Below are 21808 nucleotides of genomic sequence, written 5' to 3' on the forward strand. Positions count from 1 at the left end.
TGAGTACTGGTAAGTATCTTAAAGTAATTTATTTTAAGAATTTATAATTACAAGTTAGTTAAGCTAGCTTTTAACTTGTAAGTGATTTAATTTTCTTTCATCATTATCCTTTATATTTTAATGTTTTTTCTTATTTTTAATTTATTTTTATCTATGTACTTATTTCAATTTTATAAAGACGAATAATTATTGTACTATTTTTAATATTATTGGGTTACTTTATAATTTCTTATGCATTTCAAAATTAAAATATATCTAATATTATAAATTGAAGTAACTAATGTTTCATTAAATTACATGATGCTACACATAGAAAAATGGTAAAAAAACAAATTCAACGTAACAGTAATTTAAATTGATAAATAAAAAGATTTAAATTTCTGAAAATAAAAAAGTTGATTAATACTCATTTAAATAAAATTACTATTAAAAAATCTATACAATTTTTTAAAAAATAAATAGAAGGAATAATTTTTTTAAAAATAATTTAATTATTTAAAAATATATAATTTAATTGCATAAATAATATATTTTTTTTCTAGAAAGTATACAAAAATATTTTATTTCTTTCTTTCTTAATGAGAGAATACTAGTGGGAGGTATCTTATTTTTTTTATTGATGAGATCATATTAGTAGGAGGTATCTAAGTGAAGATCAATTTTAATAAATCATTTTTTTTAAAGTAATATATTTTTGCTTTAGTTTTTTTATACCGTTCATAACATATGTGTTCTGAATTACTTTCATCTTATCTATATTTATTTTTGTATAAGTATACCAATATCTTTTAATTTTCCATTTTGTGAGTATTTGATTTTTTTTAAGTATAAAACATCATAACACTATCCTAACCAAAATAATACTATTAGAGTGACAACCGTTTTTTTATACACAATTTTTTTCTGATTTTACTCTTATTTAATATATTTCATTTTATTAATACAATATAGTATTTTTTCATTTCATATGAATTACTTAAAAAATAAAATTATTTTTTATTTTTTTAAATTAATATTAATGTACAGTTTTTATATGACTTCTTCACTCTTTTTTTAGTTCCTTATTTTAAGGCAACAAAAAGAGCATACGCTCACATTTCCACACCAAATCTCACATATAAAAGAAAATAACATTCACTCTTAATCACTCTCTGCACTCCATTTTTTTATTTTCAATTTCGAATCATTCAAAATTATTTCTATCATCGTAAAAATTAAGTAAAAGAGAAAAATGTAGACATAGGCGCAATCACTTGCGCGTCTGTGTTTCCACTAGTATTAATAATAGTCTTTGTCTAAGACTATTACAATATAACTAGTAAGATATGAGTTATACATCGAATATATAGAATAGAATTAAATACACAACAAGTTGTTAAGTTGTTTAGAATGTTGTTAAGAAGTAAACAATTAGTTTGATTTGACAATCTTATGAAAATAAGCGAGTTTCATCAAAGAAATACAAGATTTCAAAATCAATTGGATAAGGATAGTGAGTTGCAAAACCTCATTAATAGTCTTTCATAATTTTTCTGAAGAGCTCCTTTGGTGCTGCAAATTCAAAATACAATCAAAGAAATACTAGTTTTCAAAATCAATTGGATGAATTAACACGTGAAATGAAACTCTCTTGAATTAAATTTTTACATTCAGCTTACCAGGCAATCCAGTGAAATTCTCAAATTGCCCATATGCTTGCCCTATAAACATCTCAAATCCTGTTACAATAGTGGCTCCTGCTTCTTCTGCTTCTTTCAAGAGCCTAGTCATCTTGGGTGTGTACACAGCATAAAAAACTAGGGAGTAATGTTTCAAAGCATGCTGCAAAAACCCAAAAATGAAATAACCATTTTCATACAATACACCAATAATCATATCTCATCTGAAAAGAAATCCAACTTCATCAGCAAATGGAAGAAGATATGATTGGCAATTACATATCAAATTGGAAACTTACACCACCAACTTTTCAAGGTCCTAATTGTATGGCACATCCATATTAAAGGAGCAAACCTTAGAAATAGGCGTCTGGTCAACTTTTGGTACCATTCCAATTGATGTTGTGTTTGCAAGAATCATACCATCTTCTGAATGGTAATTATCTAAATCAGCAAGAGCTAAAGCCTCTCCTCCAACTGCATCAGCAAGTTTTCTGGCCCTGTCTATATATAAACAGTGCAATACATATATAATGTGCCATAAATATGTTCAAAATAGACAGGAAAACAATACTTGTGATTGTTTCTGTTAGAAAAGTTGAAAACCATATGACTTTTTACTAAAATTATCTTTCTCTTCTGAACCTGAAGACATTTCTCAACCTTAACACCAATATTAAGAATTGATCACATATCAGTCATCTCCTACATAGGATGTTTTGTCAGAAACATCCAAAAAAATCATATGAAGCTTACCATAGGTACGGTTCGCAATCACAACCCTTGCTCCTTTTTTTTTTGCACCGTAAGCAACTGCTTTCCCGGCACCACCGGCCCCAACGACAACAAACAGCTTACCAGCTAATGGCGAAACAGTTGTGCTACTACCATTATGTTTACCTAGCCAGGAGTAATTGAAGTACATACACAACATCTTCAGAATAACAGTTACCAACAACAATCACAGTAACATTTGTAAGCCACTGAAGATGACAGACAACTACCTAGTAATGCATCCTCAATTGCAGAAATAGCACCAACATAGTCTGTGTTATAGCCGATTAATTTCCCGTCAGTTGGTCTTCTTATAATGCAATTCACAGCTCCTATAGACTGTGTTCATAACCAGTTGGAAGAATTTAGATAAACGGAATAAAATCATTTCCAATTATCGATCTAAAATTGTGAAACGTATACTGTAATGCAAAGTAAATCATTTTACCTTAGCCACTGGATCAACCTCGTCACAACACTTAACTGCTGTCTCCTTGTGAGGAAGGGTAACACTGAAATACAAATACTAAATATCAAATTCAAGTAGCTCTCTTAGAAGCTTAACTATCCAACACACAAAAAATGGCTGAAATAGAGTAATGTATTAGAGACCTGAAAAATAAGAAAGAGATAAGAGGCAACAGAAAAAGAAGAAAGAAGAGTTTAACAATAGAGGTGGAAAATTCTTGCTTGATATATATATCAAGCAAGAATTTTAGCATGCTAACAAGAACCTAGAACCAGAAGTTACCATAATCTGACCACAGCACACTTTGGAAAAGCATCTAACATTAGATTATATAAATTGAAATTTTCTTATAAGAAGCTGGAACCTGAATCCCACAAAATCTGTAGAAGAGTAAGCCCTGAGAAAGTTGGCAATGTCATCCACCAATAAAATTATATAAACACCATTAAAACCAACTGACTTGAAGGCTTCATTCAATAACATGGGTGATTTACTCGGACTCACAGGCTTTCCAATAAGCCCACATACTTTTGTATCAGGTGCCAGTAGTCTCAAATTGTATAGAGACAATAGATCTTTAAGTGAAGGTTCACCAGGAGCTGAAACTACTCCTGACTCTAGGATGCCAAAAGTGAGATATCCACCAAATTTTGCACACAGAATACGAGAAATCAACCCCCTTTCACCCATAACAATTCCAATGAACGGAACCTGTAAATTAGAGAAATACTATGCTAAGTTTTTTATGCAGATGTATTTGTTAATTGTATGCAAAAACAAAGTGCTTCACAAATTCTTTCTAAAACCATCAATACATAGTTTTAAATGGTTAAGGCAAATGTTTCATTAAATTTACATTGGTTGCAACTGCATTTCTCCTTGTTTCTTCAGATAAGAATCTGCATAACATATCTGTGACCTCTCTTCCTGAATTTAACTTCCCATCAGTTTCATCTTTGCAATTCACAAATTAAAGTCACTAATGTATAAGATGAAACCTCTATAAAATCATTAAATTGATATATATAATTGATAATTAAAACGTGACTTACTTGAGAATGCGTCATTATTTGAAACATGCGTGTGACATCAGCAATGTCCAAGGCAGTTGTTGCAATCTTCACAATGTCTGCTCCCGTTGCTTGTATTCTTGCTACAAGGTTACATAGATCCTCAGTTGAAGGAGTAAGTTTAAAGTTGTGAGATGAAACAATCACCCTCGTTCGATTGTATGTCTTCCCACGTACAGAGTCAAAGAACTCATGCGCTACCTTTAGAGATATGACATAGATAAACTTTCATTTCACTTTCATAGTTTAAACAAAATAAATATATTGCCAAAACTAAGGTGCTAAGGTACTAGAATCACACCATTATCATATGAAGAGAACCTACCCAAGAATTTATTAAAGAGTGTTATGTTCATAATTTACCAGATTATAATTGAAAATAAAAATAACTTTTTTTTTAAAATGTGAATTTACATTAAAAAAAATAAATTAAATTTCACAGTATAAATTAGTGTAATTTAATATTTTTAAGTGTAGAGTTGTCAAAAGTAATTTTTTTTTCTACCCAATATGTTAAAATTGAAATTGAGTAGGCTTAAAAATAACCTTTTTGTTGGTTGCGTTGATTTTGGTTCTTATTTTTTTTTCCTGAAAATTATTTGTACTACCTGATGGCCGAAAGGCCGACCAGACGACCAAGCCGACTAGACGACAAGATGCAAAGCTAAACACATAATTAGGTATAAACAAGCCAACTTAGGTGATAAGCACGGTTAAGGCATAATTGGGCCTTCGTTTGGACCCTAAAGCAGGCCCATAACAGCCATAGCCCATTTAGAGCAGTATAAATAGCAGAAGAGGCACAACACTCAAGGTAACTATTCACTCCCCACTCTTTTGGTACTTTGCTCTCGGTCTGACTTGATCGTCGGAGTGTCTTCGCAGGTACCCCCCATCGTGTCCAGACCAAAGGAGATCCAGCCGAAAGAAGACTAACCGAAAGACCGGAAAGACGAGAAGATTGCAGTAAGAGGAAGTGTTCTGCAGGGTTTAGGTCTTGTAGGAACATTTTGGCGTCCACCGTGGGACCGAGAAGAAAAAACCCCACGAATTGTCCACATGGTGACTACGAGGAACATGACGGGTAACGATAGGAATGCGCAAGAAGAAACCAGCCATCCAGACCCTATGACGTTAATCTTGAAGATGCAGAAGGAAATGGAAGCTTTGAGGAAGGAGAATGCTCGGATGAAAGAAAAGCTTGCTGAGAAGCCGGAAATATCGGAAGCCGTGGATAACATCCCCTCAGGGGACCACGCGAATGCGGACACACATGAGGTCGGAAGCTCGTATCAGGAAAACGTAAGGCCGACCTCGCATAACGTGTTAGGCACGACACCCCGAAGAAGCCCCTTTGCCGAAACCGTCCTTGAAGTTCCCTTGCCAGGAACCTGGAGCAATCCCACGTTGGATAAATATGATGGAACCACAAACCCAGACGAACATGTGAACGCGTACCTAACCCAGGTTGGCTTGCACACGGCAGAAGACGCGCTATGGTGCCGAATATTTCCCACCTCTCTTAAGGGAGCAGCCTTAACCTGGTTCACCCGACTACCGGCTCAGTCCATAGATTGTTTTGACACACTTGCAACTAAGTTCGGAGCTCAGTTCACTACCAGCCGACCACACCACCTCACTTCGATCGCCTTGGTGAATATCCGACAAGAGAAGTCGAAGTCCTTGAGAGCCTTTATGGACAGATTTAACGAGATGGCTTTGGACATACGGAACCTAAGTCCCGAAGTGGCGATGCACCACATGGTAACTGCGCTAAAGCCGGGACCGTTTTTTGATAGTTTATGCATGCAGCCGACCACGACAATGGATGAGTTGCGCCAAAAAGCCACCAAATACATGCAGCTGGAGGAATTGAAAGAATTCCTAAACAAGGCTCGAGCACCTGATGAACCTGAGAGGACGGGGAGTTCCCAAGACATGGAACGCCAATTGTTTGAAAATGTATTTTAGCTGATATGTATTAAGGGTGTACTCTTTCCTACCTTCAATCTTTTTTCCCAAGGGTTTTTGATTGAAGAGGTTTTAACGAGGCACCACATTTAATGAAATTAGACTTACCAGCTACGTATGAATTCCTTCGAAAGAAAAACCTCTCGGCCAAGAGAGTTGAAAGAAAACCTCTTGGTCAAGGAAGAATTCACCCAAGTGAATCCCTGTCGAGAGTACGGATGAAAACCTCTCGGCCTTTCGGCCAAGAGAGTTGAAAGAAAACCTCTCGGCCAAGGAAGAATTCACCAAAGTGAATCCCTGTCGAGAGTACGGATGAAAACCTCTCGGCCTTTCGGCCAAGAGAGTTCGAAAGAAAACCTCTTGGCCAAGGAAGAATTCACCAAAGTGAATCCCTGTCGAGAGTACGGATGAAAACCTCTCGGCCTTTCGGCCAAGAGAGTTCGAAAGAAACCCTCTTGGCCAAGGAAGAATTCACCCAAGTGATCCCTGCCGAGAGTACGGAAGAAAACCTCTCGGCCAAGGAAGAATTCACCCAAGTGAATCCCTGCCGAGAGTACAAAAGAAAAACCTCTCGGCCAAGGAAGAATTCACCCAAGTGAATCCCTGCCGAGAGTACGAAAGAAAAGCCTCTCGGCCAAGAGAGTTGAAAGAAAACCTCTCGGCTAAGGAAGAATTCACCCAAGTGATCCCTGCCGAGAGTACGAAAGAAAAGCCTCTCGGCCTCTCGGCCAAGAGAGTTGAAAGAAAACCTCTCGGCCAAGGAAGAATTCACCCAAGTGAATCCCTGCCGAGAGTACGAAAGAAAAGCCTCTCGGCCAAGAGAGTTGAAAGAAAACCTCTCGGCCAAGGAAGAATTCACCCAAGTGATCCCTGCCGAGAGAACGAAAGAAAAGCCTCTCGGCCAAGAGAGTTGAAAGAAAACCTCTTGGCCAAGGAAGAATTCACCAAAGTGAATCCCTGTCGAGAGTACGGATGAAAACCTCTCGGCCGTTCGAAAGAAAACCTCTTGGCCAAGGAAGAATTCACCAAAGTGAATCCCTGTCGAGAGTACGGATGAAAACCTCTCGGCCTTTCGGCCAAGAGAGTTCGAAAGAAAACCTCTTGGCCAAGGAAGAATTCACCCAAGTGATCCCTGCCGAGAGTACGGAAGAAAACATCTCGGCCAAGGAAGAATTCACCCAAGTGAATCCCTGCCGAGAGTACAAAAGAAAAACCTCTCGGCCAAGGAAGAATTCACCCAAGTGAATCCCTGCCGAGAGTACGAAAGAAAAGCCTCTCGGCCAAGAGAGTTGAAAGAAAACCTCTCGGCTAAGGAAGAATTCACCCAAGTGATCCCTGCCGAGAGTACGAAAGAAAAGCCTCTCGGCTTCTCGGCCAAGAGAGTTGAAAGAAAACCTCTCGGCCAAGGAAGAATTCACCCAAGTGATCCCTGCTGAGAGTACGAAAGAAAAGCCTCTCGGCCAAGAGAGTTGAAAAAAAACCTCTCGGCCAAGGAAGAATTCACCAAAGTGAATCCCTGTCGAGAGTACGGATGAAAACTTCTCAACCTTTCGGCCAAGAGAGTTCGAAAGAAAACCTCTTGGCCAAGGAAGAATTCACCAAAGTGAATCCCTGTCAAGAGTACGGATGAAAACCTCTCGGCCTTTCGGCCAAGAGAGTTCGAAAGAAAACCTCTTGGCCAAGGAAGAATTCACCCAAGTGATCCCTGCCGAGAGTACGGAAGAAAACCTCTCGGCCAAGGAAGAATTCACCCAAGTGAATCCCTGCCGAGAGTACGAAAGGAAAACATCTCGGCCAAGGAAGAATTCACCCAAGTGAATCCCTGCCGAGAGTACGAAAGAAAAACCTCTCGGCCAAGGAAGAATTCACCCAAGTGAATCCCTATCGAGACTACGGATGAAACTCAGCCTTTCGGTCAAGAGAGTTCGAAAGAAAACCTCTCGGTCAAGAAAGAATTCACCCAAGTGATCCCTGTCGAGAGTACGAAAGAAAAGCCTCTCGGCCAAGAGAGTTCGAAAGAAAACCTCTTGGCCAAGGAAGAATTCACCCAAGTGAATCCCTGCCGAGAGTACGGAAGAAAACCTCTCGGCCAAGGAAGAATTCACCCAAGTGAATCCCTGCCGAGAGTACGAAAGGAAAACATCTCGGCCAAGGAAAAATTCACCCAAGTGAATCCCTGCCGAGAGTACGAAAGAAAAACCTCTCGGCCTCTCAGCCAAGAGAGTTCGCAAGAAAACCTCTCGGCCAAGGAAGAATTCACCCAAGTGAATCCCTGTCGAGAATATGAAAGAAAAACCTCTCGGCCTCTCGGCCAAGAAAGTTCGAAAGAAAACCTCTCCGCCAAACATTACATCTAGCATACGTCTTTCACCACTACATCTACACGCGCCTCGAGTAGAAGTAACCACACTCGACATCCAACAACAAAACAATCACGAACACAATCGGCATGCGAATACTCACGGCAATTCGACTCTACGTTACGTTTAAACCAACTCACTCGAGCCTGGGGGGCATATGTACTACCTGATGGCCGAAAGGCCGACCAGACGACCAAGCCGACTAGACGACAAGATGCAAAGCTAAACACATAATTAGGTATAAACAAGCCAACTTAGGTGATAAGCACGGTTAAGGCATAATTGGGCCTTCGTTTGGACCCAAAGAAGGCCCATAACAGCCATAGCCCATTTAGAGCAGTATAAATAGCAGAAGAGGCACAACACTCAAGGTAACTATTCACTCCCCACTCTTCTGGTACTTTGCTCTCGGTCTGACTTGATCGTCGGAGTGTCTTCGTAGGTACCCCCATCGTGTCCAGACCAAAGGAGATCCAGCCGAAAGAAGACTAACCGAAAGACCAGAAAGACGAGAAGATTGCAATAAGAGAAAGTGTTCTGCAGGGTTTAGGTCTTGTAGGAACATTATTTATTTTCTTGTGCTTGTCGTTAATTTGCTCAATTAAGTGTAACAATTTTATCACGTGCTACATTATGAAAAAATGTGAAGCCCCCCGTCAAGAAAAGGGTCCTTGTTATTAAAGATTAAAATAAAAGATATTGGTAAATTTGATATTTGCAAGGAATAAAAAAAACATATTTACAAACAACACTGAAATAAAAGTGACATTTGTATACGAAATAAAATAAAAAGTAACTTATTTATATTTTATTAAAAAAGTAGCATATTTAGAGAACTAAAAAAAGAGACATACAAAAAAATATTTAACCATTATTATCCTACAATTAAAATCTTAGAATTAATTTTCAACAAAGAATTACCATATTGATATGGCTATTTGTAAATTTTTAACAATGGCAAGTGTGTGTCATCTCAATTAAACGTGACAAGAAGTTTAAGGTGGGACCTATCAATTCTGCAACCTCGTAAATTTAAATTGTAACATTGACAAGACGAAACTACGTCTGCACCCCTGTCCTAAGCTCTGCACCCCTGTCCTTTCGACTTCTTTCGTTATCGAGTGCAAGAACCTTATCAAAACTGCATCGTATATCGTAAGTATTTATGTTATCTTTTCTTCATTGTTGGTTTTGTGGTTTCTGTATTTAAATCTGAAAATACATTCACAAATGCGAAATTTTAAATGTATTTATATATTTTAGATTCTGTATTTCGAAATGTGTTTCTGAATTTAAAAATATTTTTTGAATTGTGTATTATATATATATAATTTAGGTATAATTATTTTATTTTTTTTTATATTTAAGGTTAATATTTAATTTAGTCATTTGATTTTTAAAATATATTTAAATTGGTTATTTTTGTTAAATTTCACTTTATGACGTGAAATGGTGTTTATGTGATAAAGAGAAGTGTTCATGTGGACTGTCAATTTAAAGACACATAAGATTGAGTGTTGAGTGAGGTGACATGACATTGAGTTTGACCGATATTAATAAAGTGTGAAGGTTAGGGTTTCTTCTTGTCGTTAAAATTTTTGGATGGTGGGCAAAACAATGACGTTTGTTGGTAGTATATGATAAGACCGTCCAAATAACAAATAATCTCCACTTAAAAGCAAATTTGATTTCAGCAATGATGGAAAAATGTTTATTTTAGATATATGAGGAATGATGGAAAAATGTTGATTTTAGATATTTGTGTAAGAGAATGGAATCCCCGCGCCCCTTCTCATTCATCTTGAATATCATATATACAATTATTGTGAATTATTGTCCAGCCTAATTACAAGGGACTAATTATAAGCAATAATGACAGCCTAATTACAAGGGACTAATTATAAGCAATAATGACAAAATATTCTATTCTTAATATTCTATTCTATCACACCCCCGCAGTCGAAGCGGGAGGTTCACGGACGCTGAGACTGGTCCGGAAATCATCGAAGAGAATACGAGGAAGTCCTTTGGTGAAGATATCTGCAATCTGATGTCGAGATGGAACATGAAGTACGCGTGCCTGACCACGAGCTACTTTTTCCCGTACAAAGTGAATGTCCATTTCAATGTTCTTGGTACGCTGATGTTGAACAGGATTACCAGAGAGATACATTGCACTGACATTGTCACAATACACCAAAGTGGCCTGAGGAATAGGAAATGGAGCTCTAGTAAGAGATTGCGAAGCCAACATGACTCAGATACAACATTAGCAACACCTCTGTATTCTGCTTCTGCACTGGAACGGGAGAGAGTGGGCTGTCTTTTGGAAGACCAAGATATAAGGTTGTCACCCAGAAAAACACAGTACCCAGATGTGGAGCGTCTGGTGTCAGGACATCCACCCCAATCAGCGTCAGTGTAGGAGATGAGTTTTGTAATGGGGGATGGTGATAAATGTAGACCAAAGTGTATGGTGCCCTGGACATACCGAAGGATGCGTTTGAGAGCAAGCATGTGTTCTGTCGTGGGTGCATGCATGTGGAGACAGATTTGCTGAACCGCATATGAGATGTCAGGTCTAGTGAATGTGAGGTACTGTAAGGCTCCTGCAAGACTGCGATAGAGAGAGGGATCCTCATAAGGAGTGTCAGATGACGTGCTGAGTTTCTGTTTGGTATCGACAGGTGTGGCAGTCGGTTTGCAGGATGTCATTCCAGCACGTTCAAGGATTTTAGAAGCATAGGTGCTTTGACTGAGAAAAATGCCGCCAGGGTGGCGAGAGACAGCGATGCCCAGAAAGTAACTCAACGGACCAAGATCTTTCATTGCAAATTCAGTAGCCAATAATGACATAATTGATTTGCGAAGGACATGAGTAGAGGTAATAAGAATGATGTCGTCCACATAAAGAAGAATGTAGGCCATGTCAGAGTGTTGTCGATAGATGAAGAGAGAGTGGTCTGATGTGCTATGTCGAAACCCAATGGTAGTTACATAGTCTGCAAAGCGTTGGTACCATGCTCTAGGTGCTTGCTTGAGACCATAGAGTGATTTCTTCAGACGACAAACATAATCTGGATGATGAGAATCATGGAAACCTAATGGTTGATGCATATAAACAGTCTCATGAAGATCACCATGTAGAAAAGCGTTCTGGACATCCAGTTGATGAATGGGCCAGGATTTAGAGAGAGCAATGGTGAGTACTGTTCTAATAGTAGCCGGTTTGACCACCGGGCTGAAAGTCTCATCACAATCCACACCTGCAACCTGTGACCTGCCATCACAAACAAGGCGAGCCTTATAGCGCTCAAAGGAGCCATCAGAATTTTTCTTATGTTTGAAAATCCACATGCATCGAATGAGATTGGCATCACAAGGACGAGGAACTAAATCCCACGTCTTATTTCTAATAAGAGCATCAAATTCAGATTTCATTGCGGATTTCCAATTGGGGTCTGATAGGGCTATTTTGTGATTTTTGGGTAATGGAGAGATGGAGTGGTTTGAGTGAGAAATTGATAAGTTAAATAGTTTACGGGGTTTGGTAATGCCTTGCATACTACGGGTGGTGATAGTACGTGTAGGTGGTGGTTGAATTGGTGGGGGTGAGCTATTGGAGATTGTAGTGGGTGGGTTGATTGGAGGGGTAAGGGTCGATGATTGTAGGTTAGTTGATGGGGGTGGCTGGTCAGTGATGGTTGGTAATTGGTTATGTGTGGCTGGTGGTGGTATTTGATTTTGCCACTGATGGATGAGGTAGGGGTGTGGGGCATCGTTTAGAAAGTGATAAGAGTGGGGTGAGGGTGAGTGTATCTTGGTGAAGGGAAATTGAGTTTCATCAAAGATGACATGCCTCGAAATTATTAATTTTCTGTTTGACAAATCAAAGCATTTGTAACCTCTATGATTGGAAGGATAACCCAAAAAGACACACGGGGTAGAGCGAGGTTGTAGCTTGTGAATGGTAGATGACGGGAGTAACGGATAACATAGGCAACCAAAGACTCGTAAGTGTGTGTAGGTGGGATCACGATGGTATAGGAGTTGTGTAGGTGACGTATTTTGAAGTGTTTTGCAGGGAAGAATATTTAACAGGTAAGTTGCCATGTGAAGGGCATGATGCCAAAATGATTGGGGAACAGAAGAATAGGCTAGCATGGTGCGCATCATATTATTAATGGTTCTTATTTTTCGTTCGACTTTCCCATTTTGTGAGGATGTGTGAGGACAAGAGAAGCGAAAAACAAGACCATGGTTGGCGCAATATTGTTGGAATAGCTCATTATTATATTCACCGCCATTGTCACACTGAAAAGATTTTACACTTAGCGAAAATTGTGTTTGAATAAGATTAGTAAGTGACTGAAACATTTCAAAAACTTGAGATTTTCGACTAATAGGGAAGGTCCACAATTTGTAAAATCATCTAAGAAGAGAACATAATATTTATGACCAGCAGAACTTAAAATTGGAGAAGTCCACAAATCACTATGTAAAATATCAAAGGGCATCAAAGTTATTGTTTGAGAGGTAAGAAATGGCAATTTAACCTGCTTGCCTAAAACACAAGAGTCACAAATAACAGAAGAATTAAAAGGTTCACAACATATGAACTTATTATTGCGAAGGGAATTTAAAGCGTGGGCGCCAGGATGACCAAGGCGACCGTGCCAGAGACTAGACGTAAGACCAACAAAACTTGGGGAGGTGGTGACTGGATATAGATCGCCAAGGCTGTCACATCTCATGAGAGGCATCCCTGTCTGAAAATCAGAGACAGTAAAACCGAAAGGGTCAAAGGAAACAGAGACATTGTTGTCAGTGGTGAGTCGCCTAACAGAAATTAAATTTTTAATAATATTCGGGGCATGTAGGACATTGTTTAAGTGTAGAGGTTTGTAAGGGGTGGCTATTTGTGTGTGTCCGGTGCCGTGAATTGGAATACTATGGCCATTACCAACAATGACTTTCTGATTTGAATTACGTAAAGGAAGATAAGACGAGAGATTACCTTGTGATGCTTATGTGTGAGTTGATGCGCCAGTATCCATGTTCCACGGAGCGTCAGGAGTCTGGAGAGACATGGTGTGCATAGCTGCCTCGATGTCTGTCGGTGTCGGAGATGTAGTAGCAATATATGCCTGAGGACGCTGTCCTAGGATGCCTGGCTTCGGAGGACCGGTAGGGCGTGTCCACTGAGATGTGGGATATGGGCACGGAGGCATGGTCCATGGTGGTGGAGACCAACCCCATTGGTGCCAGGCTGGATACTGTTGCTGTTGCTGCCAAGGAGGAGAGGACCATGATGGAGGAGTATTGGAAGCGCCAGACCGAGATGCACTGCGGTTACCACGCCTACCTCCGCGGCCTTGGTTGCCACGAGGGTGAGAGCGGTTGCCAGAGTGACGGGTGTTCTGCTGAGAGGTGTCGGTAGAGGGTTGCTGCTGAGTGGTGTGCAAGACTGTATGAGAGCCCGTGCTTGTCATTTTAGCCATATCTGCTTCTTCCAAAGTAAGCATAGAGCGAGCCTGATAGAAGGCTGGTAGAGGATTACTCTGTCGAATCATGGTTGCAACGCTGCGGTAAGCTTCTGGAAGTCCAGATATCAGTTGAAGGACCAGACGGTGGTTGTTGACAGGAGAGCCGACATTCCTCAACTGGTCCGAGAGCATCTTGAGGCGCTGACAGTAGGCAGATACATTGGCGAAATCCTCCATACGAGTGTTAGAGAATTCTTGCTCAAGAGTGACAGCACGAGCGTTCTGATTGTCCTGGAAAATGTCTGCCAAACGGTTCCAGGCTGCTGCTGCAGTGGAATCAGGTTAAGAATAGAATATTTTGTCATTATTGCTTATAATTAGTCCCTTGTAATTAGGCTGGACAATAATTCACAATAATTGTATATATGATATTCAAGATGAATGAGAAGGGGCGCGGGGATTCCATTCTCTTACATCTTGAATATCATATATACAATTATTGTGAATTATTGTCCAGCCTAATTACAAGGGACTAATTATAAGCAATAATGACAGCCTAATTACAAGGGACTAATTATAAGCAATAATGACAAAATATTCTATTCTATCAATTTGAGGAGGGATTATTGTTGAGAAAGTTATGATTTTGGAAGGGTAAGAACAATGTAACTGTGATAGATTATGATTATTTTTATTAAAATGGTGTAAGGGTTATTAACTCCTGAAATTTATAAATTCATAAGTATTCTATTCAAATGGAAAATGAGAGGTGTATTTTAGATTTTTTTATATGAAAAAGAACGTTGTTTGGAATGGTTGTTTGGTGTTATGATGGTGAATGAACGGTCAGAGTCAATAATCATCTAAAACACAAAGAGAGAAAGAAGACAGAGAGAGGGATGAATGGCGGAAGAGGAGAAGAGGGAGATAATCTAGACTTCACTCCCACCTGGGTACTGACCACTGTTTGCAAAACGACATTACCAAAATCTACGTTCCATCGGGCTTCATGCGCCACATGCTTTCGTGTAGCCTCGACCTCACCCCCAACCATGAATCTTATTTCCAGACTTTTTATTTCCCCGAAACATCCAAATGTCTTCTTGTGCCACTACAGAGGAACACGCGCCGCCTCACTCCAATGTCGAGACTAAGATTGGTTTATGCGCTCGCAAGGTCGTTCCTCACACAATCACTACAATTCAAAAAACCCTAAACCCTCAATTGATTTTTCCCTAATTTGTCAATCCACGCCACTTGATACCTCAGACCTCACACAACACCCAATCCCAACTCTCTCTGCCACATAAACAATACTTCACGTCATAAGGTGGGATTTAACACAAATGACCAATTTGGATACATTTTTAAAAACATAGGGACAAAATTGATTTTTTTTAAAAACCACCATATTAAATTGAATATTGACCCTAAATGTAGGGACGAATAAGATAATTATACCTATAACTTATTTAAAAAGAGTTTAATGATTGTATCATGTAGTTGTTATTGTTGGCATATATGATCAGGACCACAGGTAGATCATTGCAAATGGAAGCTAAACAAAGATCGACGATATTGATTTGTAGAAGGCATGTGGAACAAGCTGTCGTTGTGTAAAACATGATGAGCAATTAAGATTTGTTAGGGGACCTATTGATACGTTCTTGCTACTGAATTACGCTAACCACGTGACTTGTAGATTGTGGAGGGTGAGGATCAAGGGGAATTGAAGTTGGTCTCCCATGGACATAAGTTAAGTAAGTTTTGAAACCCTTATCTCCAAATTGAGGTTGTGGTACTCAATATTGGATTGTTGCTAATGTGAAACGTTAGTTATGAGACCGCTAATAAATTTCTCGTTTTAGCCTTCGCGGAAAGGTGGTACCATGCAACAACAATTTCCACATGTTGGTGAGATAACAATTACTTTGAATGATATGTTAGCAGTATTGTATCTCCCATCGTTGAATATTTTGTTCGTATATGAAGTTAGATTTCACATCATCATTAAGTTGGTTGCACGAGTTGTACAAATAGTGTATTGTTCACCACATATGAAAACATACAACCTTGCCTATTTAGTTGAATACACAATATTTTTATTGATAAAAGTGTGATATTTATCTGCGTATCATAAATATCACCAAAATGTACAATTTAAAATGAAAAAAAAATCAAATTATATAAAGTTTAAAACTATGGAGTTGCATAACATAATTCTCTCAAGTGGTCCACCAAAATCTGTCTTTAAAAAAAATTTAAGAAAGTAACAAAGCCTAAACATGAGATGTAGCTGTAAGCAACTTTTCTAGTAAAATTGTCATAATATTATGATAATCGATAGTTACTCTACGAAAATTAATTGATGTCGATCAATTATTTTGAAGATATTTATCAATTAATTTTAGTTTAATGCTTAATAATTTTTGTAATTTTTCATTTTTTAAATTTAGTCCTTATCAAGGGTTTCTTTACCGTTTTTTTTTTATTTTCTGTCACTTTTTTATTTATTTGAGTAGTTGTAAATATGTTATTTTTTATTTATTTTTGTTTTGGTATCTATGAATAAGTTATTTTTTAATAACTATTATTTTTAGTTTTAGCTTCTATCAACATCATTTATCGATATAATGTTTTTGTGACGTAATCATTTATTCACGTACATTTTTTTTATTACATAACATGATGGTCCTGTAACATTTATTGGAACAAAGCCTGTATCTGTACCCAAAATACTGACAAGAAAGAAAACGACCCCAATGACTAATAATTATAATATATATTCATAATCTCAACTTTTATATAATGAAGTTATAATTCCTAATATTATTATTTTAATATTTTTTATATTATTTAATTATAAATTTATTTTTTATTATATATATTTATTTTTAAATCTATCATGTTATTTTATTTTTTTTCAATTTTTTTATTATAATAATATATTTTATTACGAATTTGTATGTATATAAAAAGAGAAAAAGTTTCTTTAACATGATATACACGTGAAAAACATATATTTAATATAATAATATTTTAAATTAAAAAAAATATTAATTTATTGAGATGTAAGATGAACTCATGTAAAGAAGGTAATGTGAGAGTAGATGAACCTGAAGTTCAACGTCAACGTAATCAGCTCCCAACTCCATGGCTACCCTTAGTGCATCCAACCGTTTGTTTTCATCACCATCGTACATACCACCCTCCCATTTCGGCCTTAGAAAACCATTCAACTTCATCATTCAAAATGCTCAAATCTCCCAATTCCAAATCAAATCATAGCTAATGCTCAACGCATTTTTTTCCTTTAACTAGAACATGATGATAACAAAACACAGGGAAAGAGAGAGAGAGAGAGAGGCTTTGTCAACCTGTATGTGAACAACAATGGCAGTGGACGGTGCTGAATGAGAGCGTTGATGTCTTGAAAAGGATCGAAGGTGTTCAAAGAGTCCAACCGAATTTCGACGAGGTCAGCACCTTCAGCTTTTGCTTTGTGCATATCGATCTTCATTTTTTCAACTGATTCCGCTATTACAGGGGCGCAGATTAAGGTTGCATTATTCCGACGTACTGATGGAGCCGTGAACTGAAGAAATGCAAAAGCAAACAAACATTAGGGACGAAATGAAGCAGTGGAAGAGAAGTAGGGAAGAAAAGAGGGTGAGTTACGAGAACGTTGGGAGAATCCATTTGAAAAATTGAGGTGAGAATGGGATTTTGGAAGAGATGAAGAGAACTATACATATATGTGAGTTGGTTGCAATAAGAGTGTTGTTATATATATAGTAAGATAAACTTGAGGACCAAAGTGATTTAAATATAGTTTGAGAACTTATCCTTATCACCATGTCCGTTGAAGAAAGGAGTATAAAGAAGTAAACACATAGGTGATAGAGAAATATTTTATTTAAGCATAAAATAAAATGAAGGTGTTAAACAAACATTGAACTTAAGCCGGAGATAAACATGGAAGTGATAGAAGAAACTTATAATTTGTTGTTCCAAATATTATGTACACATTAGTTGGATCCAGTTGGAGATAGAAACATTTTTTTTTTCCGAGCAACTAGGAAGGGTCGTTCCGCATTATAGACACAATGGTCGATGGAGCTTATTACTTAGAATATTTATCAGGGAAACATGTACTGAGAACGTGGAATGTCACGCATATCAAATTTTATTGTAGTTGATGAAATTTAATAAAATAGTGTACTATTTCCTTGTTCGGTTGTTTTATCCCTAAAGAGGGATTTCAACCAAGAAGATTTTAACGAGGCACTTTAAAATTATCTTGTTTTCCAAATAATTAGTCTGACCAAACGGTTAGAAATGATAAAGAGTACCAACTCCAACCGAATTCATTGAGAATAACCCCTCAACCAGCTTAATTAAATACCACAAATAGTGGTTCAAATAGAATTAAGGAGTCGCAACTTCAATTGCATTTATCGAGAAGTTCGGTCTCGACCCGTGCATTTTGATACAATTATCGCTAGATGCAATCCGAACCACAAAATATCGCATCGGGCAGTTGGAATAAAATAAAATATCGCATTGAGCGATATGAATAAATTAAATATCACATCGAGCAACCGGAACAAAAATATTTCTTACCATTTAATGAAGGTTAGAATTGAATATAATTGGAAATTCCTACTTCTTATTCGTTCAAACCATGTGTCCTTCAAAATAAGTGTTAAAGTTTTATTATACTTCGTCGTTCATTCCATCATATTTTATTCACAAATGATCGAGTTATGTTTATTAATTTACGAAGTGTATATTTTTTTTTCTATCTACTCGACGGTCAGATATAGCTTTGTATACTTATTTTATCCTTAGATATCGATTCATAATGTAGTATCATGACAATTAATTATTGAAAGAAATCTAGGCTCGGTCAACCAGCTATTCTACGAAAACGAGTAAGGCTAAAAACACAAAGAATGTACACATGTTGATCGATCCATACACGAAAGCTAAAGTAGTCAAGCGTATGAAAATGTTCAAGTTAAAATAAATTGTTTTCTGCCCACACCCCGAATCCAGGATATCCCACTTAAAGTGGTTATAGTATTTCCTCAAAAGATGCATCTGACTCATTGAGTGGTGTAGCACTTTCTCCAATATTTCCTTCATTCATCTCTTCGTCGACACCTCTACCAAGCGACACCAACTTCCCTTCCACAACATCCTTTTTCAATGTCATATCGTGCATCTTCGGCAGGTATGCCGTGAAAGAAGACCACCTGCCGAAGATCTTGGCAGAAGTACTCTTCACTTAGGCGAAGCTTGGAAGAATGACACTTTTCTACCTCAGCAGAGAGTGCCATTTCCTTCTCTTCAGTCTCCGACCTTACCTTCGCAACTCGGCCTTTCCCGCCTCAATCTCGACTATCAAGGCCTCTTGGGCCTTTTCAGCTGTCACGCTATCTTGGCGCATTTTTTCCTACACGCCTCGACCGCCTCCAATGTTGCCTTCAAAGAATTGCCCGACTCCGCCAGTTCCATTTTTAACTTGGGCACCGCCATAGTTTTTGTCATTTCCAACTCCTCACCCAGGGTCTTGCCAACCACCATATTTCGATTTTGCAATTCAATCAACTCGACAATCAAGTTGATAGTGGAGACAACCGCCAACACACTTTCATTTTCGGACAACAAGCCGATTTGTACACCCTGCGCTACTTAAAAATGTGGATTTAGCATGGAGGGCTGCTGAGAGGATGATCCCGCCTTTTCACCTAAAGGAACTGTCATGGTCGGTCGCTAGGTGGAACCACATCAACCAAACACAATCGGGTTGCCCTTCCCAATCATCTCAAAGCTGCTTACTTTCCTGTTAGTCTGACGTCTTTGGTTGGTCATAAAACCTCCCAAAGATGGATTCATCTGATTAATGATAGCTGAAGGACACAAACGAAATTAAACGACATCAACATAACGAATATAACCGTAAACATAAGAAATCTACATACCATTAAAGTCCTTCCACTTCTTGGACGACCCGTATAATGCTATTAGCTCCCGGGTAGGTAACTTAAATGGAAGTTGATAAAAAACTACCAGAATCAACTGGTCCAGCGGCGACATAGATGACCTTGGCCAAGTACCAAGTTGGGTTGGATTTTGGGTCCAATGAAAGGGGAACTTTGTTCGCCCTTCTGTATTATAAAAGTAGTATCGGTCGTTCGGCTCTACGAATATTTTGAAGTATTTTTCTTTGAAGTTCTTGTATGAGGTAGTGAAGGTTGCAAAACGAACATTCCCCGATCAGCTTGATAAGGACAACCAACTCACAAGAGTGCTCGGACGAGTACTATAATAAAACAAAAATGACTGTGGTGTGGGAATAAGCTTAAAAATGTCACAAAGAACTCGGAATGCCTGAAGGGTCGCTCACGAGTTGGGGTATAGTTGGGTAGGAGCAACATTGAGGATTCGAAGGACCCTCCATAGTAAAATCATCAAAAGGTAGGGTAATATGCAGGTCTAAAAAAAAGGTATTATAAACAAAAAAAGAAATCTTGGGGTGCATTTCCCCGACCGTGACAGTCTTGTTCGGTATGACCATAGATATCAGCCGCCACCACGTCCAAAGGACAATCAGGTTTTATGAAAGCAATCTTGGATAAATTTTTTATCTAAGCTATTGGAATCCTAAAGCTAGTAGGGATACTTAAGACAGAGGAGTCGACCCACTCATAGCTCAGACCCTTAGATGACTGATCGACTGAGTGGTCTGAACCACTCACTTCCCTCGCACTGTCAGATGCAGTGTGAGTGACCTCATAAGACTCGACATTAATGACACTATTAGGGGAATCGGAAGAAGAAGAAGACATTACTAACACGGGTGACGTAAGAATGAAAGAAAGTTGGAAGAATCGACACTCAGAGCTCTTAATAAACTCTTGAAAAGTAGGGAAAGCGTAAACCTTACTTCCTTCAAATGTCACCCTATTTATAGAAAACTAAGGAGGAGAAAGATTATCACGTCTTCGTTTGGAACCATTAGATTTTCCCCTATCCAATGGTTAGCGTTGCTCGATATATGAAACGACACCACATCTCAACTGTTAAGGACATCTGATTGAATAGTGCCCATCCAAGCGACGTTTTTTTCTTAAAAAACAAAAGTCACATATCTGTCAAACATTTAATGCACCTTATCACCAAACCTCACCTCGAGATTTGCAAACGATCATATCCGACTCTTCAGAAATTAATTTATTCGAGCCTAGGGATAAGTGTAGCGGTCGGTACCAGATGGACCAATCTCGATCCCTATAACCGACTGCCCAGGTTTAAAGGACATAAACATGATAAGAAACAACAGTTGCGATGACGTTGAATGAGTCAATCCACACTCCGAAATATACGAAAAATATCTCTGACGTAACAGATAAAACTAATTAAATTGAAAGATACTACTCATATATTAAGGAACCGCTATGCACATCAGTTAAGCAACTGATATTCGGCCCATGAGGGTCAAGACCCATAAACCAAGTACTATAAATAAAGCCTTGTGAGAAGAAGTAAGGTACATTTTACATTCTGCTAGAATACACTTAAATCAGAACACTGACTTGAGTGTCGAAGTGCAATCGCAAGTACCCTGATCGACCGACCATCAATATTGAAAGGAAGAGCTTTAAAGAAACATGAAGATCACTGACAAGTCAACAAGTTTACATTTAATCACAAATACTATCTGGATCCCTCAACTAATATAGATACATATTAAATCAAACATAACAAATTGCTTAGTATTTTACATATAAGTTTGGAACTCATCCATTTTAGGCTTATATTTTTCTTGAAGAATGTTTATATTACCACATTGATGGAACCGATAAGCTTTTTTTACTTATCGTCCATGAAAAACCTTGAAGTAATTTTTCTGTCATTGCAATGCAATTACCATGTGGGGTTGGGAGGTGAATAAATCAAGAGTGTTTGATTTTATTGTGGAAATGAAATGAGGAGAAAATTCAACAACTTATGA

General features: G+C 38.0%; 1 protein-coding gene across 2 annotated transcripts; it reads right to left on the reverse strand.

The window, feature by feature from the left end:
• Positions 1–1219: 1219 nt before the first annotated feature.
• Positions 1220–17661, reverse strand: LOC137812022 (bifunctional 3-dehydroquinate dehydratase/shikimate dehydrogenase, chloroplastic-like). 2 transcript variants are annotated; one of them, XM_068613892.1, is made up of 11 exons: positions 17540–17661; positions 17166–17383; positions 16905–17010; positions 3954–4172; positions 3266–3612; positions 2881–2944; positions 2663–2771; positions 2415–2558; positions 2014–2162; positions 1659–1821; positions 1220–1551 (listed from the first exon to the last, which is right to left on the reverse strand). In XM_068613892.1, exons 2-11 carry the CDS (start codon positions 17306–17308, stop codon positions 1511–1513), a joined length of 1485 nt encoding a protein of 494 aa, XP_068469993.1. In that variant the 5' UTR covers positions 17309–17383; positions 17540–17661; the 3' UTR covers positions 1220–1510. The 2 variants fall into 2 exon arrangements, with proteins under 2 accessions (XP_068469993.1, XP_068469992.1); XM_068613891.1 differs by having other exon boundaries at positions 17467–17610.
• Positions 17662–21808: the final 4147 nt, after the last annotated feature.

This window comes from Phaseolus vulgaris, chromosome 2 (assembly GCF_000499845.2).
Source record: "Phaseolus vulgaris cultivar G19833 chromosome 2, P. vulgaris v2.0, whole genome shotgun sequence".
Lineage (NCBI taxonomy): Eukaryota > Viridiplantae > Streptophyta > Magnoliopsida > Fabales > Fabaceae > Phaseolus > Phaseolus vulgaris.